This window comes from Drosophila yakuba, chromosome 3R (genome assembly GCF_016746365.2).
Source record: "Drosophila yakuba strain Tai18E2 chromosome 3R, Prin_Dyak_Tai18E2_2.1, whole genome shotgun sequence".
Lineage (NCBI taxonomy): Eukaryota > Metazoa > Arthropoda > Insecta > Diptera > Drosophilidae > Drosophila > Drosophila yakuba.
Window position 1 is genome coordinate 2,753,080 of NC_052530.2, and position 15,836 is coordinate 2,768,915.

At 39.7% G+C, this 15,836-nt stretch overlaps 1 protein-coding gene across 2 annotated transcripts in view; it reads right to left on the reverse strand.

The window, feature by feature from the left end:
- LOC6535305 (retinal guanylyl cyclase 2) overlaps positions 1-15,836 on the reverse strand; it is a 62,502-nt gene that overhangs the window by 17,178 nt on the left and 29,488 nt on the right. For both annotated transcript variants that reach the window (XM_039376849.2, XM_039376850.2), the window contains exon 5: positions 1,752-1,851. In XM_039376849.2, coding sequence (XP_039232783.1) covers positions 1,752-1,851 — 100 coding nt within the window. The remainder of the gene's footprint in view (positions 1-1,751; positions 1,852-15,836) is intronic.

Consider the following 15,836-nt stretch of genomic DNA (forward strand, 5'->3'; position numbering starts at 1 on the left):
GTGCGAAGGACAGTTTTTGGCGGTTTGTGGGCGTTAGAGTGGGCGTGGCCAAAAGTTTTTTGGCAAATAGATAGAAATTTACAAGACTAATACAAAAATGAAAAAATATCAAAACATTTTTCAAAAGTGTGGGCGTGGCAGCTTTGGGCGGTTTGTGGGCGTTAGAGTGGGCGTGGCAAAAAGTTTTTTTGCAAATCGATAGAAATTTTCAAGACCAATACAAAAATGAAGAAATATTAAAACATTTTTTAAAAGTGTGGGCGTGACAGTTTTGGGCGGTTTGTGGGCGTTAGAGTGGGCGTGGCAGCATGATTCGACAAACTTGCGCTGCGTCTATGTCCCTGGAGTCTGTTTACTTAATCTCAACTTTCTAGCTTTTGTAGTTCCTGAGATCTCGACGTTCATACGGACAGACGGACAGACGGACAGACGGACGGACAGACGGACATGGCCAAATCGACTCGGCTATTGATCCTGATCAAGAATATATATACTTTATATGGTCGGAAACGCTTCCTTCTGCCTGTTACATACTTTTCAACGAATCTAGTATACCCTTTTACTCTACGAGTAACGGGTATAAAAACAAGAGAGAACGCTATAGTCGAGTTCCCCGACTATCTGATACCCGTTACTCAGCTAGTGTAAGTGCGAAGGACAGTTTTTGGCGGTTTGTGGGCGTTAGAGTGGGCGTGGCCAAAAGTTTTTTGGCAAATAGATAGAAATTTACAAGACTAATACAAAAATGAAAAAATATCAAAACATTTTTCAAAAGTGTGGGCGTGGCAGCTTTGGGCGGTTTGTGGGCGTTAGAGTGGGCGTGGCAAAAAGTTTTTTTGCAAATCGATAGAAATTTTCAAGACCAATACAAAAATGAAGAAATATTAAAACATTTTTTAAAAGTGTGGGCGTGACAGTTTTGGGCGGTTTGTGGGCGTTAGAGTGGGCGTGGCAGCATGATTCGACAAACTTGCGCTGCGTCTATGTCCCTGGAGACTGTTTACTTAATCTCAACTTTCTAGCTTTTGTAGTTCCTGAGATCTCGACGTTCATACGGACAGACGGACAGACGGACAGACGGACAGACGGACGGACAGACGGACATGGCCAAATCGACTCGGCTATTGATCCTGATCAAGAATATATATACTTTATATGGTCGGAAACGCTTCCTTCTGCCTGTTACATACTTTTCAACGAATCTAGTATACCCTTTTACTCTACGAGTAACGGGTATAAAAATATCAAAACATTTTTTTAAAAGTGTGGGCTTGGAAGCTTTGGGCGGTTTGTGGGCGTTAGAGTGGGCGTGGCAAAAAGTTTTTTTGCAAATCGATAGAAATTTTCAAGACCAATACAAAAATGAAAAAATATTAAAACATTTTTCAAAAGTGTGGGCGTGGCAGTTTTGGGCGGTTTGTGGGCGTTACAGTGGGCGTGGCAAAATGTTTTTTCGCAAATCGATAGAAAATTACAAGACCAATACAAAAATGAAAAAATATTAAAACATTTTTCAAAAGTGTGGGCGTCGCAGTTTTGGGCGGTTTGTGGGCGTTAGAGTGGGCGTGGCAGCATGATTCGACAAACTTGCGCTGCGTCTATGTCCCTGGAGTCTGTATGCTTAATCTCAACTTTCTAGCTTTTGTAGTTCCTGAGATCTCGACGTTCATACGGACAGACAGACGGACGGAAAGTAAGACAAAGAGACTAGTTTGGGTAGAACTGGAAGGACCGGAACGAAAATTACTTACCGCCAATATAGATATCAACTTGCGAAAAGTTCAATTTGGTGGAAATGCTTTGCACAGCTAGGGCAATTGCTTCGAATGATGGAAGAATATTGCTGGAGATCTGTAAAAACAAAGTAGTTAAATGTAAGAAAAACAAGAGAGAACGCTATAGTCGAGTTCCCCGACTACTTGATACCCGTTACTCAGCTAGTGGAAGTGCGAAGGAGAGTCTTCAACACTGACAGTTTTTGGCGGTTTATGGGCGTTAGAGTGGGCATGGCAAAAAGTTTTTTGGCAAATCGATAAAAATTTACAAAACTAATAAAAAAATGAAAAAATATCTAAACATTTCTTAAAAGTGTGGGCGTGGCAGCTTCGGGCGGTTTGTGGGCGTTAGAGTGGGCGTGGCAAAAAGTGTTTTAGCAAATCAATAGAAATTTACAAGACTAATACAAAAATGAAAAAATATCTACACATTTTTCAAAAGTGTGGGGGTGGCAGCTTCGGTCGGTTTGTGGGCGTTAGAGTGGGTGTGGCAAAACGTTTTTTGGCAAATCGATAGAAATTTACAAGACCAATACAAAAATGAAAAAATATCAAAACATTTTTCAAAAGTGTGGGCGTGGCAGCTTTGGGCGGTTTGTGGGCGTTAGAGTGGGCGTGGCAACAGGAATCGACAAACTTGCGCTGCGTCTATGTCTCTGGAGCTTTAGCTTTTGTAGTTCCTGAGATCACAGCGGTCATACGGACGGACAGACAGACGGACAGACGGACATGGTCATATCGACTCGGCTATTGATCCTGATCAAGAATATATAAACTTTATATGGTCGGAATCAATTCTTACGCCCACAAACCGCCCAAAACTGCCACGCCCACACTATTGAAAAATGTTTTGATATTTTTTCATTTTTGTATTGGTCTTGTAAATTTCTATCGATTTGCCAAAAAACTTTTTGCCACGCCCACTCTAACGCCCACAAACCGCCCAAAGCTGCTACGCCCACACTTTTGAAAAATGTTTTGATATTTTTTCATTTTTGTAATGGCCTTGTAAATTTCTATCGATTTGCTAAAAAACTTTTTGCCACGCCCACTCTAACGCCCACAAATCGCCTAAATCTGCTACGCCCACACTTTTAAAAAATGTTTTGATATTTTTTCATTTTTGAATTGGTGTTGTAAATTTCTATCGATTTGCCAAAAAACTTTCTGCCACGCCCACTATTACGCCTACAAACCGCCAAAAACTGTGTTTAAGACCCTCCTTCTCCCTTCCACTAGCTGAGTAACGGGTATCAGATGGTCGGGGAACTCGACTATAGCGTTCTCTCTTGTTTATTTTTTTCTTTCGAACTTATTGCGTTATTTATAGTATCTTCTCTTATTATGAGACTAACAATAATTATTCAAATCTTATTATATTAATTTGTTTAAGTACAATATTAAATAGTTGTATTAGTTAGAGACGGCCGTAGGATTTCTTTGCTGGGCTGGAGAATCTTTGCGCTTTAGTCTGCTGTGACTACATACTCGCGTGAGCGACTTCGCGAGAGGATTTTCGTGTGCGGCGAGCTTTGCTTGATGTTTACTCTTTCTCATCTGGATTTCCTCGTTGACGAGGTTTTTGTTAAGGTCTCTATGGATGCTTTCGCTGCGTAGGTACCATGGTGCCCCAATGATAGTTCGCAGAATCGCTGACTGAGCTCGCTGTATAATTTCAATGTTGGTTTATGACGTGTTTCCCCATAATTCACAGCCGTATGTCCAAATGGGTTTCAGCACGGTATTGTAGAGAAGTACTTTGTATTCCAGACTAAGCGGAGAGTTGCAATTAATAAGCCAGTGGAGATTGCCTGCTTTAAGCTTTATATGAGTCCTTTTAGATTCTATATGTCGCCGCCAGGTGAGGCGTCTATCTAGGTGAACCCCGAGATATGTTACTACGTCTGATTGTGGGATGAGTGTATTGTTTAGGGTACATGGTGGGCAGGTTTGTCTATTCAGTGTGAATGTTACATGTCTGCTTTTGGTCTCGTTTATCTTAATGCGCCAGTCCGCAAACCATCTTTTCACTGTTTTAAGATGACAGTCAAGTTTTTCTGTTGCCTTTGATGGGCATTTGGATCGGCTGAGTGTTGCCGTATCGTCAGCAAACGTAGAGGTTGTGAGCTGATAGTTTGTAGGCATGTCTGCTGTATATAAAGTGTAAAGAACGGGGCCCAGCCCACTTCCTTGGGGAACTCCAACATTGATGACGCGGTCGTGTGAAGTCGAACTGTTACACCTGATTGAGAAGACTCTTTTGAAGAGATAAGATTCGAACACTTTGTGGGTATTCTGCGGAAGCAGTTTTGTTATCTTGTACATTAGTCCTTCCAGCCAGACTCGGTCAAATGATTGTGCGACATCTAAGAAAATTGCTGAGCAGTATTCCCGGTGCTCAAAAGCAGTACGAATTTCATTTGTGATGCGATTCCATGATTCGTTCCATGATTTTTGCGAAAATCAAATTGATGGGATGGTATTGGGTTTCGCATTCTTAAGTAGGAAGCTAGGTATTTTAAAAATGCCTTTTCAAACAGTTTCGGGAGGCACGATAGGAGACTGATTGGTCTGTAGGATGAGGGTTGCGTTTTGTCTTTGCCTGGTTTGGGAATCATCACTATGACCTCCTTTTTCCACCTTTGGGGATAGTATCCAAGTTTCGTAATAGCGTTAAAGAGATTGCATAAGGTCAGAACCGCACACGGTGGGAGTTATATAACTATAACTGTTGAACGCAATATCCAAACTAATCATGCATAGCGTCGTTTTGTAGGTTATGTCAAGACCTTTCAAATTATGTATAGTATTGCCAGATACGAGCTCTGTAGCGCTTTGTACATATCCGCGAAATTCAAAAGACAAAAAGGCGGAAGGGAGATATTTGACAACCTTATATGATCATTTTTGGTGTCACCAAGTCGTGTCCAGGTGATTTTTTGGGCTCAAGATCCTTTAATATAGATGCTATCTCACGTTGACTAAATGTTATTGGATTTGTTGGTGGCTGGATTTTAATTGCTACAGGTAGGACAAATGAGTTGCTAGCAGTATTTGGTTGGAATACGCCTTGAAGGTGATCGGCGAATGCACTTGCTCTATCTTGTTCGCTGCGTATCGAGCTTCCTGAGGGGCCTCGCAGTGGAACGACTATTTCTGCTGGTGGCTGAATATTTTTGTGTGCTTTCCACAAAGGGTTCTTCTTGCTGGTGGGCGATAGTTGTTCGATATATAGATGCTGGGCGTTTGCTTCCTCAAGCTTCCTGGTTAGTCTACGTGTTGCTATTTTTAGCTGTTCCTTAGCTATTGGGGATCTGTGATTCTGCCATTCTCTTCTTAGTCTTTGTCTAAAGATGTGTTTAGACATGATAAGTAGACAAACTATAAATATGTTCTATTTATGGGCTGCAATAAACATGGCAGGGGACAACATAAGTGGCAACCACAGATAAGTACGATTGCAGTGGTCTATTGCCGAAGTGTTAAGAGATATGATCACTCGGGAGGTGATTAGCGCGGTCATAGGTCACAAATATAGATTAAAGATAAATCTCAGCTGCATTGACCAACGCAGACTGCAGCGTTACAAGCGCTGCATTATATAATTAGATGATAAGAACCTATGTAAGAATGAATAAAAGGCGATGCCCTCGCAGTAGCGAGTCAGTTAGATTCAAACACCCGAATTGAACTCATTAAGTGTACGCATTAGTTTATAGTGTGTACATTATGGTCCTTCGAGAAATTCTGTTGTTTTCCCCCACCAGTGGTAAGAAACACAGAAGAAAAAACCAGCGCCTTAAAGTAAAAAGAGCAAGGTCCTTCGAGAAATTCTGTTGTTTTCCCCCACCAGTGGTAAGAAACACAGAATAAAAGACCACGCCTTAAAGTACTAGGACTATAAGGTGAAACATTGTGTTCTTGCTTTTCTTTGGCTGATCAATCAGCTGTGAGTCGAGGCACAGCTAGGTCAACTGGGCGACCAATCAAAAAATCCTCCAACGGATCACGCCAAAGAATACAAGCAGAAAGTACAAGTCACAGTGATTGTTTTCCCAAGATTTTGTCGGAAAGGTCTGTGAAATTGATGCAAGACCAAGGAGTGCTGCAGAACAAAATACTGCAAGCCATCAAGGACAAGGCATCTATACCAGCAATAGAAGCATTGGTAGACCAATTTACTACTAACAACAATGCACTGGTAAAATTGGGAGTTGGCGATCATCAATATTTTAATGATAAAATATTTATTAAAACTATGGATGCTGTCAAGGCCTACAAGGAGTCGCAATTAAAGGTAGAAACACTTGAAGAGGTAAATATACCAAGTGGATCAAAATTATCAGATTACGCATCAGCTCGGAGCTCCAGTCCAGTTGATAATCTGGTTCAACTGGTGGACAGAAGAGCGGACAGGGTGAGGCAACAGATAAGCCTAATATACGAAACCCTGGATAGTTCAAGTGAGATTGAACTAGTCAAGCAGCTGGCAATGATGAAAAGTCATTGGTCCAACGTGACGGACACACTGAAACTGCTTGAAAACAAGTATGACAGAACTGCCTTTGATCAAGATGAGGCAGACACTCTGCAATCTGATGTTGCCGCACTAGAGATGGTACTTCAGAGGAAGTTGGAACAGTTCAAAAGTTCCAACTACGACGTGTCAGAACTCCCAAAAGTGGACCTTTCAACGTTCAATGGAAATGCGAAGGAATGGCCAACATTTTACGAGCTGTTCTCTGAACTAATAGACAGCAGGAAGGATCTCAGCAACACAAGGAAGCTGGGATATTTAAGAGCCTGCTTAAAAGGAGAAGCTCAAATGGTGGTTAGCCATTTGATAACGGGATCAGCGGCTAGCTATGCAGCAGCGTGGGAGCTTATCTGCAAACGCTATGAGAATAGCAGAAAAATATTCTCCCAACACTTCAACAAATTAATGGAACTGGAGTGCTTGCTGCCCCACGATGAGAAAAATTTAGGGAAGTTTTTGGATACTGCGACCGAGAGCATATTCATCATAAATCAAAAAGGAAAAATAGGAAGCTCTGCTGACGTAATTTTAGCTGAAATTCTGCTGCGGAAATTTTCGCCAGAAGCCTTGCAGCTGTATGAACAGCATGTAAAAAAGGCAAGAGCTATACAGTCCTTACAAGATGTACTAGAGTTTATTGAGCAGAAATACAACTCAGTAAATGCCATTACCAAAAATGCCGCTCAGCTTGCTACAAGAAAAGTGCAAGTTAGATCGTGTGCCTTTTGCTCTAAGGATGGCCACGATATGATAAAGTGTCTCAAATTCAGAGCACAATCAATCGAAAAAAGAAAAGAATTCGTTCAAAAGAAAAGCATGTGCTTTAGATGCTTTGGAAAGCATAATGCTATCGATTGCAGAAAGGAAATTACATGCAATCGATGCTCCAAAAGACACAACAGCCTTCTTCATGAAGACACAAAACGCAGTATCAACAGCAATAGCCTTAAGCAAGGCCAAGACACACTATTGGCTACAGCTGTTGTTTTAGTGAAAAACAAAGCTGGAGTTTACAACGAGTTGAGGGCGCTTATTGACGGTGGATCCCAGAAGACGCTGATTTCAGAGGAAGCAGCACAAATATTAAGGATTCCCAGAGTAAGAAGTACTATAGAGGTCGAAGGTATCTCCCAGACTACTCAATTATCAAAAAATAGTGTCCACCTGACGATCAAACCAAAAATTCCAAGCAGCTTCAAAACATCAACGGATGTTTCAAAGAAACCCAAACAACTGGGCTGCATACAACGAATTCATGAAAGAATACCTTAAGATGGGACATATGGAATCTGTAAAGGCAACGGGTCAAGGTAAATACTATTTACCCCATCAAGCAATCATCAGGCCTGGAAGCTTAACTACGAAGCTACGAGTAGTTTTTGACGCATCCGCAAAAACGACAAAAATTGACAACATAAAAGAAAAAGACAAAATACTACGACACCGTACCAACCGAAAGAAAAGGTTTATACTGTTCTTTGATATCGGAAATGCAAATAGAATACAGGAAAATATGCAAACGATCATAAAAAACGAAAAATATCTAATGGAATATGTTGACCTCGGTCATCAATGCCACGGAAGAATTAGTAAGAGCAACTACGATAGAAGCAAACCGGAATTTGGGAAAACTGACCCAACAAGTCAATATTATTGCAGAAACCATGAAGGAGCACTTTATGGTATATAAGGAGTCAATTAAATTCCTTATGTTATCAAATCAAGTGCGAAACTGGATTGAAGAGGCAGAAAGCCTACAAGCAACAGCGATCTCAATGGTAACGGACATTAGTGAAGGAAGAATTCATCCTACACTAATTGCGCCTAACAAAATGCTGGAGGAGCTCGAAAAAGTTAAGCAAAAATTAGGACGAAAACAAATGCTACCGGGTGGAAATTCAGTTATACAATTACCACTGATCTATAAACTGATGAAGGCACAAGCTATGTTGAAGGATATTGTCCTATTCATTGAAGCAAAATTGCCGATATACAACAATCAGGAAACGGATCACTTTGAAGTAATCCCAATACCACTGTGGACAAACGGAACAAAGCTTATTCCGAAATTGAATTCTAAATATTTTGCGTTCAATACAGACATAAACGCTTAATTAACCAATGCAGACAAGAGGATTCGACAACATGGCTTTGCGAAAATAATTGGGCATGGAAAAACGCGGATGATCACTCTTGCGAAATATCTCCATTGAAACCAAGCAAGGCACACTCATGCGAAATTATGGAATTCCAAGGCAATTCGTTCATCAAAGAGATAAGTGGATCCAACCGTTGGCTATTTAGACTGTTTCGGAATACAACAGCTAATATAAGATGCAACGAACAGCATCAAGTTATAAGACTGCCCAATCAAGGCATTATACAACTACCTGCAGGATGCACAGCAATATTAGGGGATACAACAATAATTACTCCTCAAAAAGTAATTTTGACAGCGTCTGAAATGTCTATCTTTCCCAGTTTATGAATTATAGATGACAAGGAGACATGGAACGTGGTCCCGCTGAAGCACTTGATTGTCAACAACACTAATGAACTACAAAATCTTCAAATGCGCATCAAGTCTCTGAAAAATAACAAAGTACACATTGATGACTTGATTTTCCACACGGCAAGCGGACACTCGGCTCTAGCGTTGACAACGATTATCATAATTATAATGGTCATTTATATCCGGAGGCAACGCATAAATGAGAGACAACTACTGGCCGTACACTTTTCCCCCCCGGAGAATGTCTAAAGATGTGTTAAGACATGATAAGTAGACAAACTATAAATATGTTCTATTTATGGGCTGCAATAAACATGGCAGGGGACAACATAAGTGGCAACCACAGATAAGTACGATTGCAGTGGTCTATTGCCGAAGTGTTAAGAGATATGATATGATCAAGCATATTTCGTGTACCTTGCCCAGTTGTCCTGTTGCCTGTCAGCCTGTAGGTGTGCTCAGTTATATGTGGTCGATGCCTGAGAGCAAGTAAACTGGTGAGTGATCTGATGATAGTTCTGCAAGTGACTCAGCCGTAATATTATTTCTAGGGATTTTTCTTATTATTGCGAAGTCAATGAGATCCGGGAGCTTATTTGGATCTGCTGACCAGTATGTAGGCCTACCCGGAGTGACTGATCGAGCTTATTTCGTGGCTTAATGAGCGCGTTGTAAAGTTGTTTGCCCTTTGGGTTTAAAAGGTGTGAGCCCCAGTGCGTGTTCTTGGCATTGTAGTCACCAGCCGCTATAAATCGCTCACCGAGTGAGTTGAAAAATTCCAGGAACTGCAAAACGAGGTGGGCAGTAGACTGCGGCCAGAGTGACGGGGCCGATGCTAGATTGCATGCTTATGGAAGTGGATTGCAGGTAGACCGTTTCAGTTCTATTGTGAAGGTGGTGTTTGATGCGACCTCTGATAAGTATGCCAGTGCCGCAATGGGCTTTTCCGTCCGGATGGTTTGTGGCGAAGAATAGGTATCCTGGAACATGGAAGTTGTGCTTGTCTGTTAGATGTGTCTCGGAGAGGAGTATGACGTCAATATTTTTTTCGGATAGGAACTGCAGTTCGAGGTTATGCCGTGAAACGCCATTCGCGTTCCACATAGATATTTGAAGTGGAGACATTTTGTTGATTTTGATGACACGAGAAGCTGTATCAGCATATTTTGGTTTCGCATAAGCTCTTGCATTGTGGTTTGCATGAATGTCATAAAGGATTTGCTGGAGTGAGATCATCATCGTTTCAATGCCAGTTGATATATGCTGCGTTTGATCGTTCGAAGTAGTTATTTCCTGTTCTTCCCGCGTAGTAGTTGACTTTTGTGTTATTGGATTCACGCTTTTAATTCCCGATCTTAAGGCAGTAGCGAAGGAAACGCTAGGATTGGTACGATGTGTAGGAACAGGTGCCGTGTAAGAGGGGCCTGATTGTGGCGGAGTGTGACTGATGTGTGTGGCCTGAGCTCGTGTTGATTCTCCGTGTTTGTTAAGACGGTTCTTTAGTTCCTTATATACTACACAGCCACGCTAATTCGCTGTGTGACTTCCAACGCAGTTGCTGCACATTTTAACAGAGCTGTCTTCCTTGTTCTTATGACAGTTCGCTGTGCTGTGGGCTTCACTACAGACTTCGCAGATAGAGTTTATGTAGAACGAGTTTTCTCCTATTAATGTCGCTTTTTGTTCACTAAGGCACTTGAGCTTTTTTCGCGAATGTATATTGGAGGAGGCCCAACCTTCTTAGGTTCCTCTTTGGATGATTTTGCCGTTTGTACATTTTCATCGGTAGAATTTGCCAGAAGCTCAATTCTGTTGGTGTTTGCTGGCGTTTTATTAGTGACATCGTCTCATGTAATTATACCCGTTACTCGTAGAGTAAAAGGGTATACTAGATTCGTTGAAAAGTATGTAACAGGCAGAAGGAAGCGTTTCCGACCATACAAAGTATATATATTCTTGATCAGGATCAATAGCCGAGTCGATCTGGCCATGTCCGTCTGTCCGTCCGTCTGTCCGTCCGTCTGTCTGTCCGTCCGTATGAACGTCGAGATCTCAGGAACTACAAAAGCTAGAAAGTTGAGATTAAGCATACAGACTCCAGGGACATAGAAGCAGCGCAAGTTTGTCGATTCATGTTGCCACGCCCACTCTAACGCCCTCAAACCGCCCAAAGCTGCTACGCCCACACTTTTGAAAAATGTTTTGATATTTTTTCATTTTTATATTGGTCTTGTAAATTTCTATCGATTTGCCAAAAAACTTTCTGCCACGCCCACTTTAACGCCTACAAACCGCCTAAAACTGCGTTTAAGACTCTCCTTCTCTCTTCCACTAGCTGATTAACGGCTATCAGATAGTCGGGGAACTCGACTATAGCGTTCTCTCTTGTTTTTGCCTTATTTTCGGATTGTTGATTTTTATTATTTTGAGGGCTGAGTTTTCTTTTAATTGTTATGTAGCGATCCATTCCAGTCTGTATGGTCGACCCGGCGTTCTTGTTTATGTTTTGGTCTTCTGCTAGCACAGCGGAACCGTTAGGTTGCGTTTTTGTTTTGATCGCTGGCTCAGGGCGAGCAAGTACTTGCGTCGACGAAATTGAGCGAGCCGATGATACCGTTCCAGTTGTTGTTGTGATTGCAGTTGCAGTGGTTGTTGTTGTCACAGTACTAGTCACCGTAAAGAAAGCATAAAGAAATTTCGCAAGTGTTTGGTGCTTGGGGGTTTTGTGACGAAGCTAGTAATGAGGGAGAGCAAGAACGCGCTCTTTCTTGAGTTGTTGGCAATAGTAAATTCGTCGGGTTAGGGGTGATTGTAATGCATATAATTTGGAAAAAGTTGTAGTGTTTTACATGCAATTTTATCATTTCTCTTGTTTCTAAGTGATTTATTGGTTCTAAACGTGTAACATTGTTGGTGATATAAATCCTTTGTGTAAAATCTGCTACATTATTAGAAATTAGGAATTCATCTATTTGCATGGTACAATTTGTTGATGATGTTGTTTCCTGATATTAATATTTTGTTGTTTTTACAATCTTGGTTGACAACTGTTTCAGGAATATTCCATGTTAAAAGTATATTTGGTTCTATATAATTTATTTGGAAATTTCTTTGGGTTTTAATGTATTTGCATTGAGTTTGCTCTTGTTTAATAAGTCCAACCATACATTTGTCGAATATTAATTTATCTGTATCTTTATGAAATACTTGGTTACTTGGTTATCGAATATTTGCTCGGTTAGAATATATGTTCATCTGGGTACGGAACTATTTGAAATATCGGAACTTTAGTGACCTCGCTAGGAACGTGGAATATAATCAAAATTTCGTTCGTGTCTGTCTTAAGCCAAGTTTGTTGTTTTTATCTTTAGCATATTCTCCGAATTTACGTGTTTCAAATAATCATGTTTTAGTAATTTTGGGTTAAAGATTCCTAATCTGGTGTCTTCTATGTATTCTGTAAACTGCTGTAGGTTAAATATCGGTATCGCAATTTGTTGGTTCTGTTCTTTTTCCACCTTGAGCCTATTAATTATGTCTATACCGCTGTTGATTATGTCGATGACCATGTTTAGATCATGGGTTTTCACGGAGGGTTCTGAGATGTAATTAATTTTTTCCTCTAACTCCTCCCTGTCGTCTTCATCTAATGTACCAAATAAGTATTTATATGCCTTCCCTACTTTCCCTTCCATTTCTTTCCCGTTTTGGTTTATCGACTAAATATTGTATCTGAGGTACATTGGGATAATCGTTTGCTTTTCAAACATAAGCATTGTCTTTGTTATGTTTATACTCAAATAGTGGTATTCGTAGCTGGTTGGAATTTCTATCGTTCCGGTTTGGAATATAAGTTATCCATTTTTCGCACTTATTGGGTTTACTTCGATGTTGCTGCATTTGACCATAGTGATAAGTGATAACATGCAACTAAGCATTATTAGAAATATATTGCGTACTTTGCGCTTCTCTGGCTGGTCTGGAATTATCGTATTTGCTCTTATTAATCTTTTTTTGTTTCTTGAATTTTGATTTATAATGAACGATTTTCCTGCCGCGGTTTGTTTCCTCACAATGTTTACTGTCTACTTGTTCAATTCTTCCTGTCTTTTTAAATGGATTGGTGATTTTATTCTTCACGAGTGGAGCCTGTCTATATTTTATATCAACTTCAAAATCATGTCTATTCTTATTAAGATATTCGATCTTATCAATTTTGTTTTGTTGTACGTTAAAGTCTGGGCTGCCTGCATATAGAAAAATGTCTGCCGGAGATCGTTTTGTACTATTATGTTTAGTTTTATGATTATAGACGTATAAGATTGTTTCGAACCTTGTAAACCTATCTTCGATATTTTGTTCACTACCGATGATTCTTAGCTTTTTATTTACGGTCTTGTGAAATCTTTCTATATCGGATACACCATTTTTGCTGGTTGTTACAGAAATTTGTACGCCTTCGGATCTTAACCAATTTTGCAAAGCTATGCACATAAAAGCTGAATCTTTGTCTGCTTTAATTTCTTGTGCTTTCCCATATCATTGAATATTTTAGTAATGGCTCTTTTCGCTTCTAGCCAATCTCTACTTTTTACTTCAACTAGTGAGGCAAATTTTGAATAAATATCAATACAAGATAAGAAAATCTGGTTATCCGTGAGATAAAAATCTATCACTTATTTTTCCCTTGTGTTAAATATTTCTGGTGTTGTTTCAAATGTCAATTTTGTGTCTCGATGTTCTGGTTTTGCCAGATTACAGATTTCACATTCATTAATAATATTTTGAATTAGCTTTTGACTATCTGGGTAAAAGTATTTTTCTTTAAACCAATTAATGGATTTTTCTATACCTGGGTGTAAAACTTCCTTATGTCTCTTTAGGATTAAATCCTTAAATTCCGCATAAGTTAGTATATCAATTAGCTTCGTTGTACATCTCAATAGTTTAGTGAAATTGTTAGGGCTTATGATTTCGGTAAATGCCCTCTGGAAGATCAGAAAGTCCTCATCATTAGGGAAGTAAATTGCGCTTTTCTTGGTGCACACATATTCCTTAATGAGGGTTTTGGCGAGTTCAAGTGTCATTTCTTTATAGATTATTTTAATCTTTAGTTTTTAAAAGTAGTGGCTTACACTTGTTGTGTCACTGTCGCCTTTTTCTATCTCTATTTGTCTAGAGAAGAAATTGATTGGTCTCTCCGTTATGGATATATAATTTAAATTATCTTCATTAGCACTACGTATAATTGCATCTGCGGAAGATATTTGCCTGGAAGATATTTTATTTTATAATCGAATTCATTAAGTTTGATTTTCCACCTTTGTAATTTCATGTTCGGCTCATTATTTCAAATGGCCTGCCGAATAAGTATGACCTGAAATATTTTGTCGCCCAAACTATAGCTAACAATTCTTTTTCAATGGTAGCATAGTTGATTTCGTGTTCGTTCAACGTTCTGCTGGCATAACAAATGGGCTTATGGTTCTGTGAGAGCACTGCACCAATAGCTACATTACTCGCGTCAGTTGTTAGAGAAAAGGGCTTCGAAAAATCGGGGTAGATTAATATCGGATCTGAAGTTATCAAAACCTTTAGTCTTTCAAATGATTCGATGTAGTCTTTACATTTAATATCTATTACAACACCTTTCCTTAGTTTGAGGGTCATGGGTTTAACTATCTTGGCAAAGTTAGGAATGAACTTGCGATAGAACCCACATAATCCCAAAAATGATTTTATCTGTTTAGGTGTCTTAGGTAACGGAAAATTTGTGGTTGCATTTGTTTTGTTTGGGTTTGGTTTAATGCCATTTGTTGTGACAATATGTCCCAGGAATTCAGTTTCTTTTCTCATGAATTCACATTTGTCTGGCTGCAACTTCAAGTTGGCGTATCTCAGTTTCTCAAAGACTTTCTTTAGAGATAAAATATGTTCCTCCAATGAAGTGGAGCAAACAATAATATCGTCCAAATAGACTAAACAATCTTTGTAGATCAAATCTTCCAAAAGATTATTCATACATCTCTGAAAAGTAGCTGGAGCATTCTTTAGGCCAAAAGGCATACGTGTATATTCGTTGAAAAAGCTGTTTTTGCAATAGAATTTTCGTCCATCTGGATTTGGTGAAAACCCTTAGCTAGGTGGTAAGATATTGACATCTACCCAATTTATCCAATATCTCATCCATTCGAGGATTGGGGAATTTGGTCAACACTTGGGGGTACTTATAGGGCTTACGGTATACTGGATCCTCATGCTGAGTCTGGATGACATGTTTAATAGTACTGGTGAAGGTCAAATTTTCGCCTTCCTTGTACTGAATGTCCCTAAATTCATATAGAACTTTCTTTAAACATTCAATTTCCTCTACATTTAGATGTTCGAGTCTGTACTCGTTACATTCGCGTAACTCATTGTTGATCGCGAAGTTGATATCGTTGTCAACGGACATGGGATCGAGATGTGTTACTTACAACTTTTGAAGTGATGCATTTTGGTAATGCGGTCTCCTTCTTCTGTTGTTGTTGCTTTGGTTTAAGGCACCTAGGTGCGGTCCTAGCCTATTGCATCTTTGGATTGATTTCCTCCACTGGAGCTGAATCATCCTTTTGCTGTGGATCGAGGCATTTAGAAGCGGTCTCGCCCTTCTTTTTTCTATACACAAACTTAAAGGTTCTTGAACCTAGAGTTACCGTCTCGTTATCATAATCTATCTTAGCTTTCGTATCCTCTAGATACTTTCGACCTAACAGGAAATCATAATTGTCGGAAAATTTGTGGATATAGAATTTCTGAACAGACGGACATACGGAAGTGGGTTTCATTATTATGCTTTTCTTTAATTTTATTGCCCCTTTAATGGTATACACTGTTAGATCTTCTTCTTTTTCTTCTAAATTTTCAAAATTTTCCCTTATGATATTGACTGATGAGCCTGTGTCGATCATTCCCTTGTAAATTTTGTTATGATAACCTATTCGTACATCGGGACTTGTACGTTCTCCTGTGT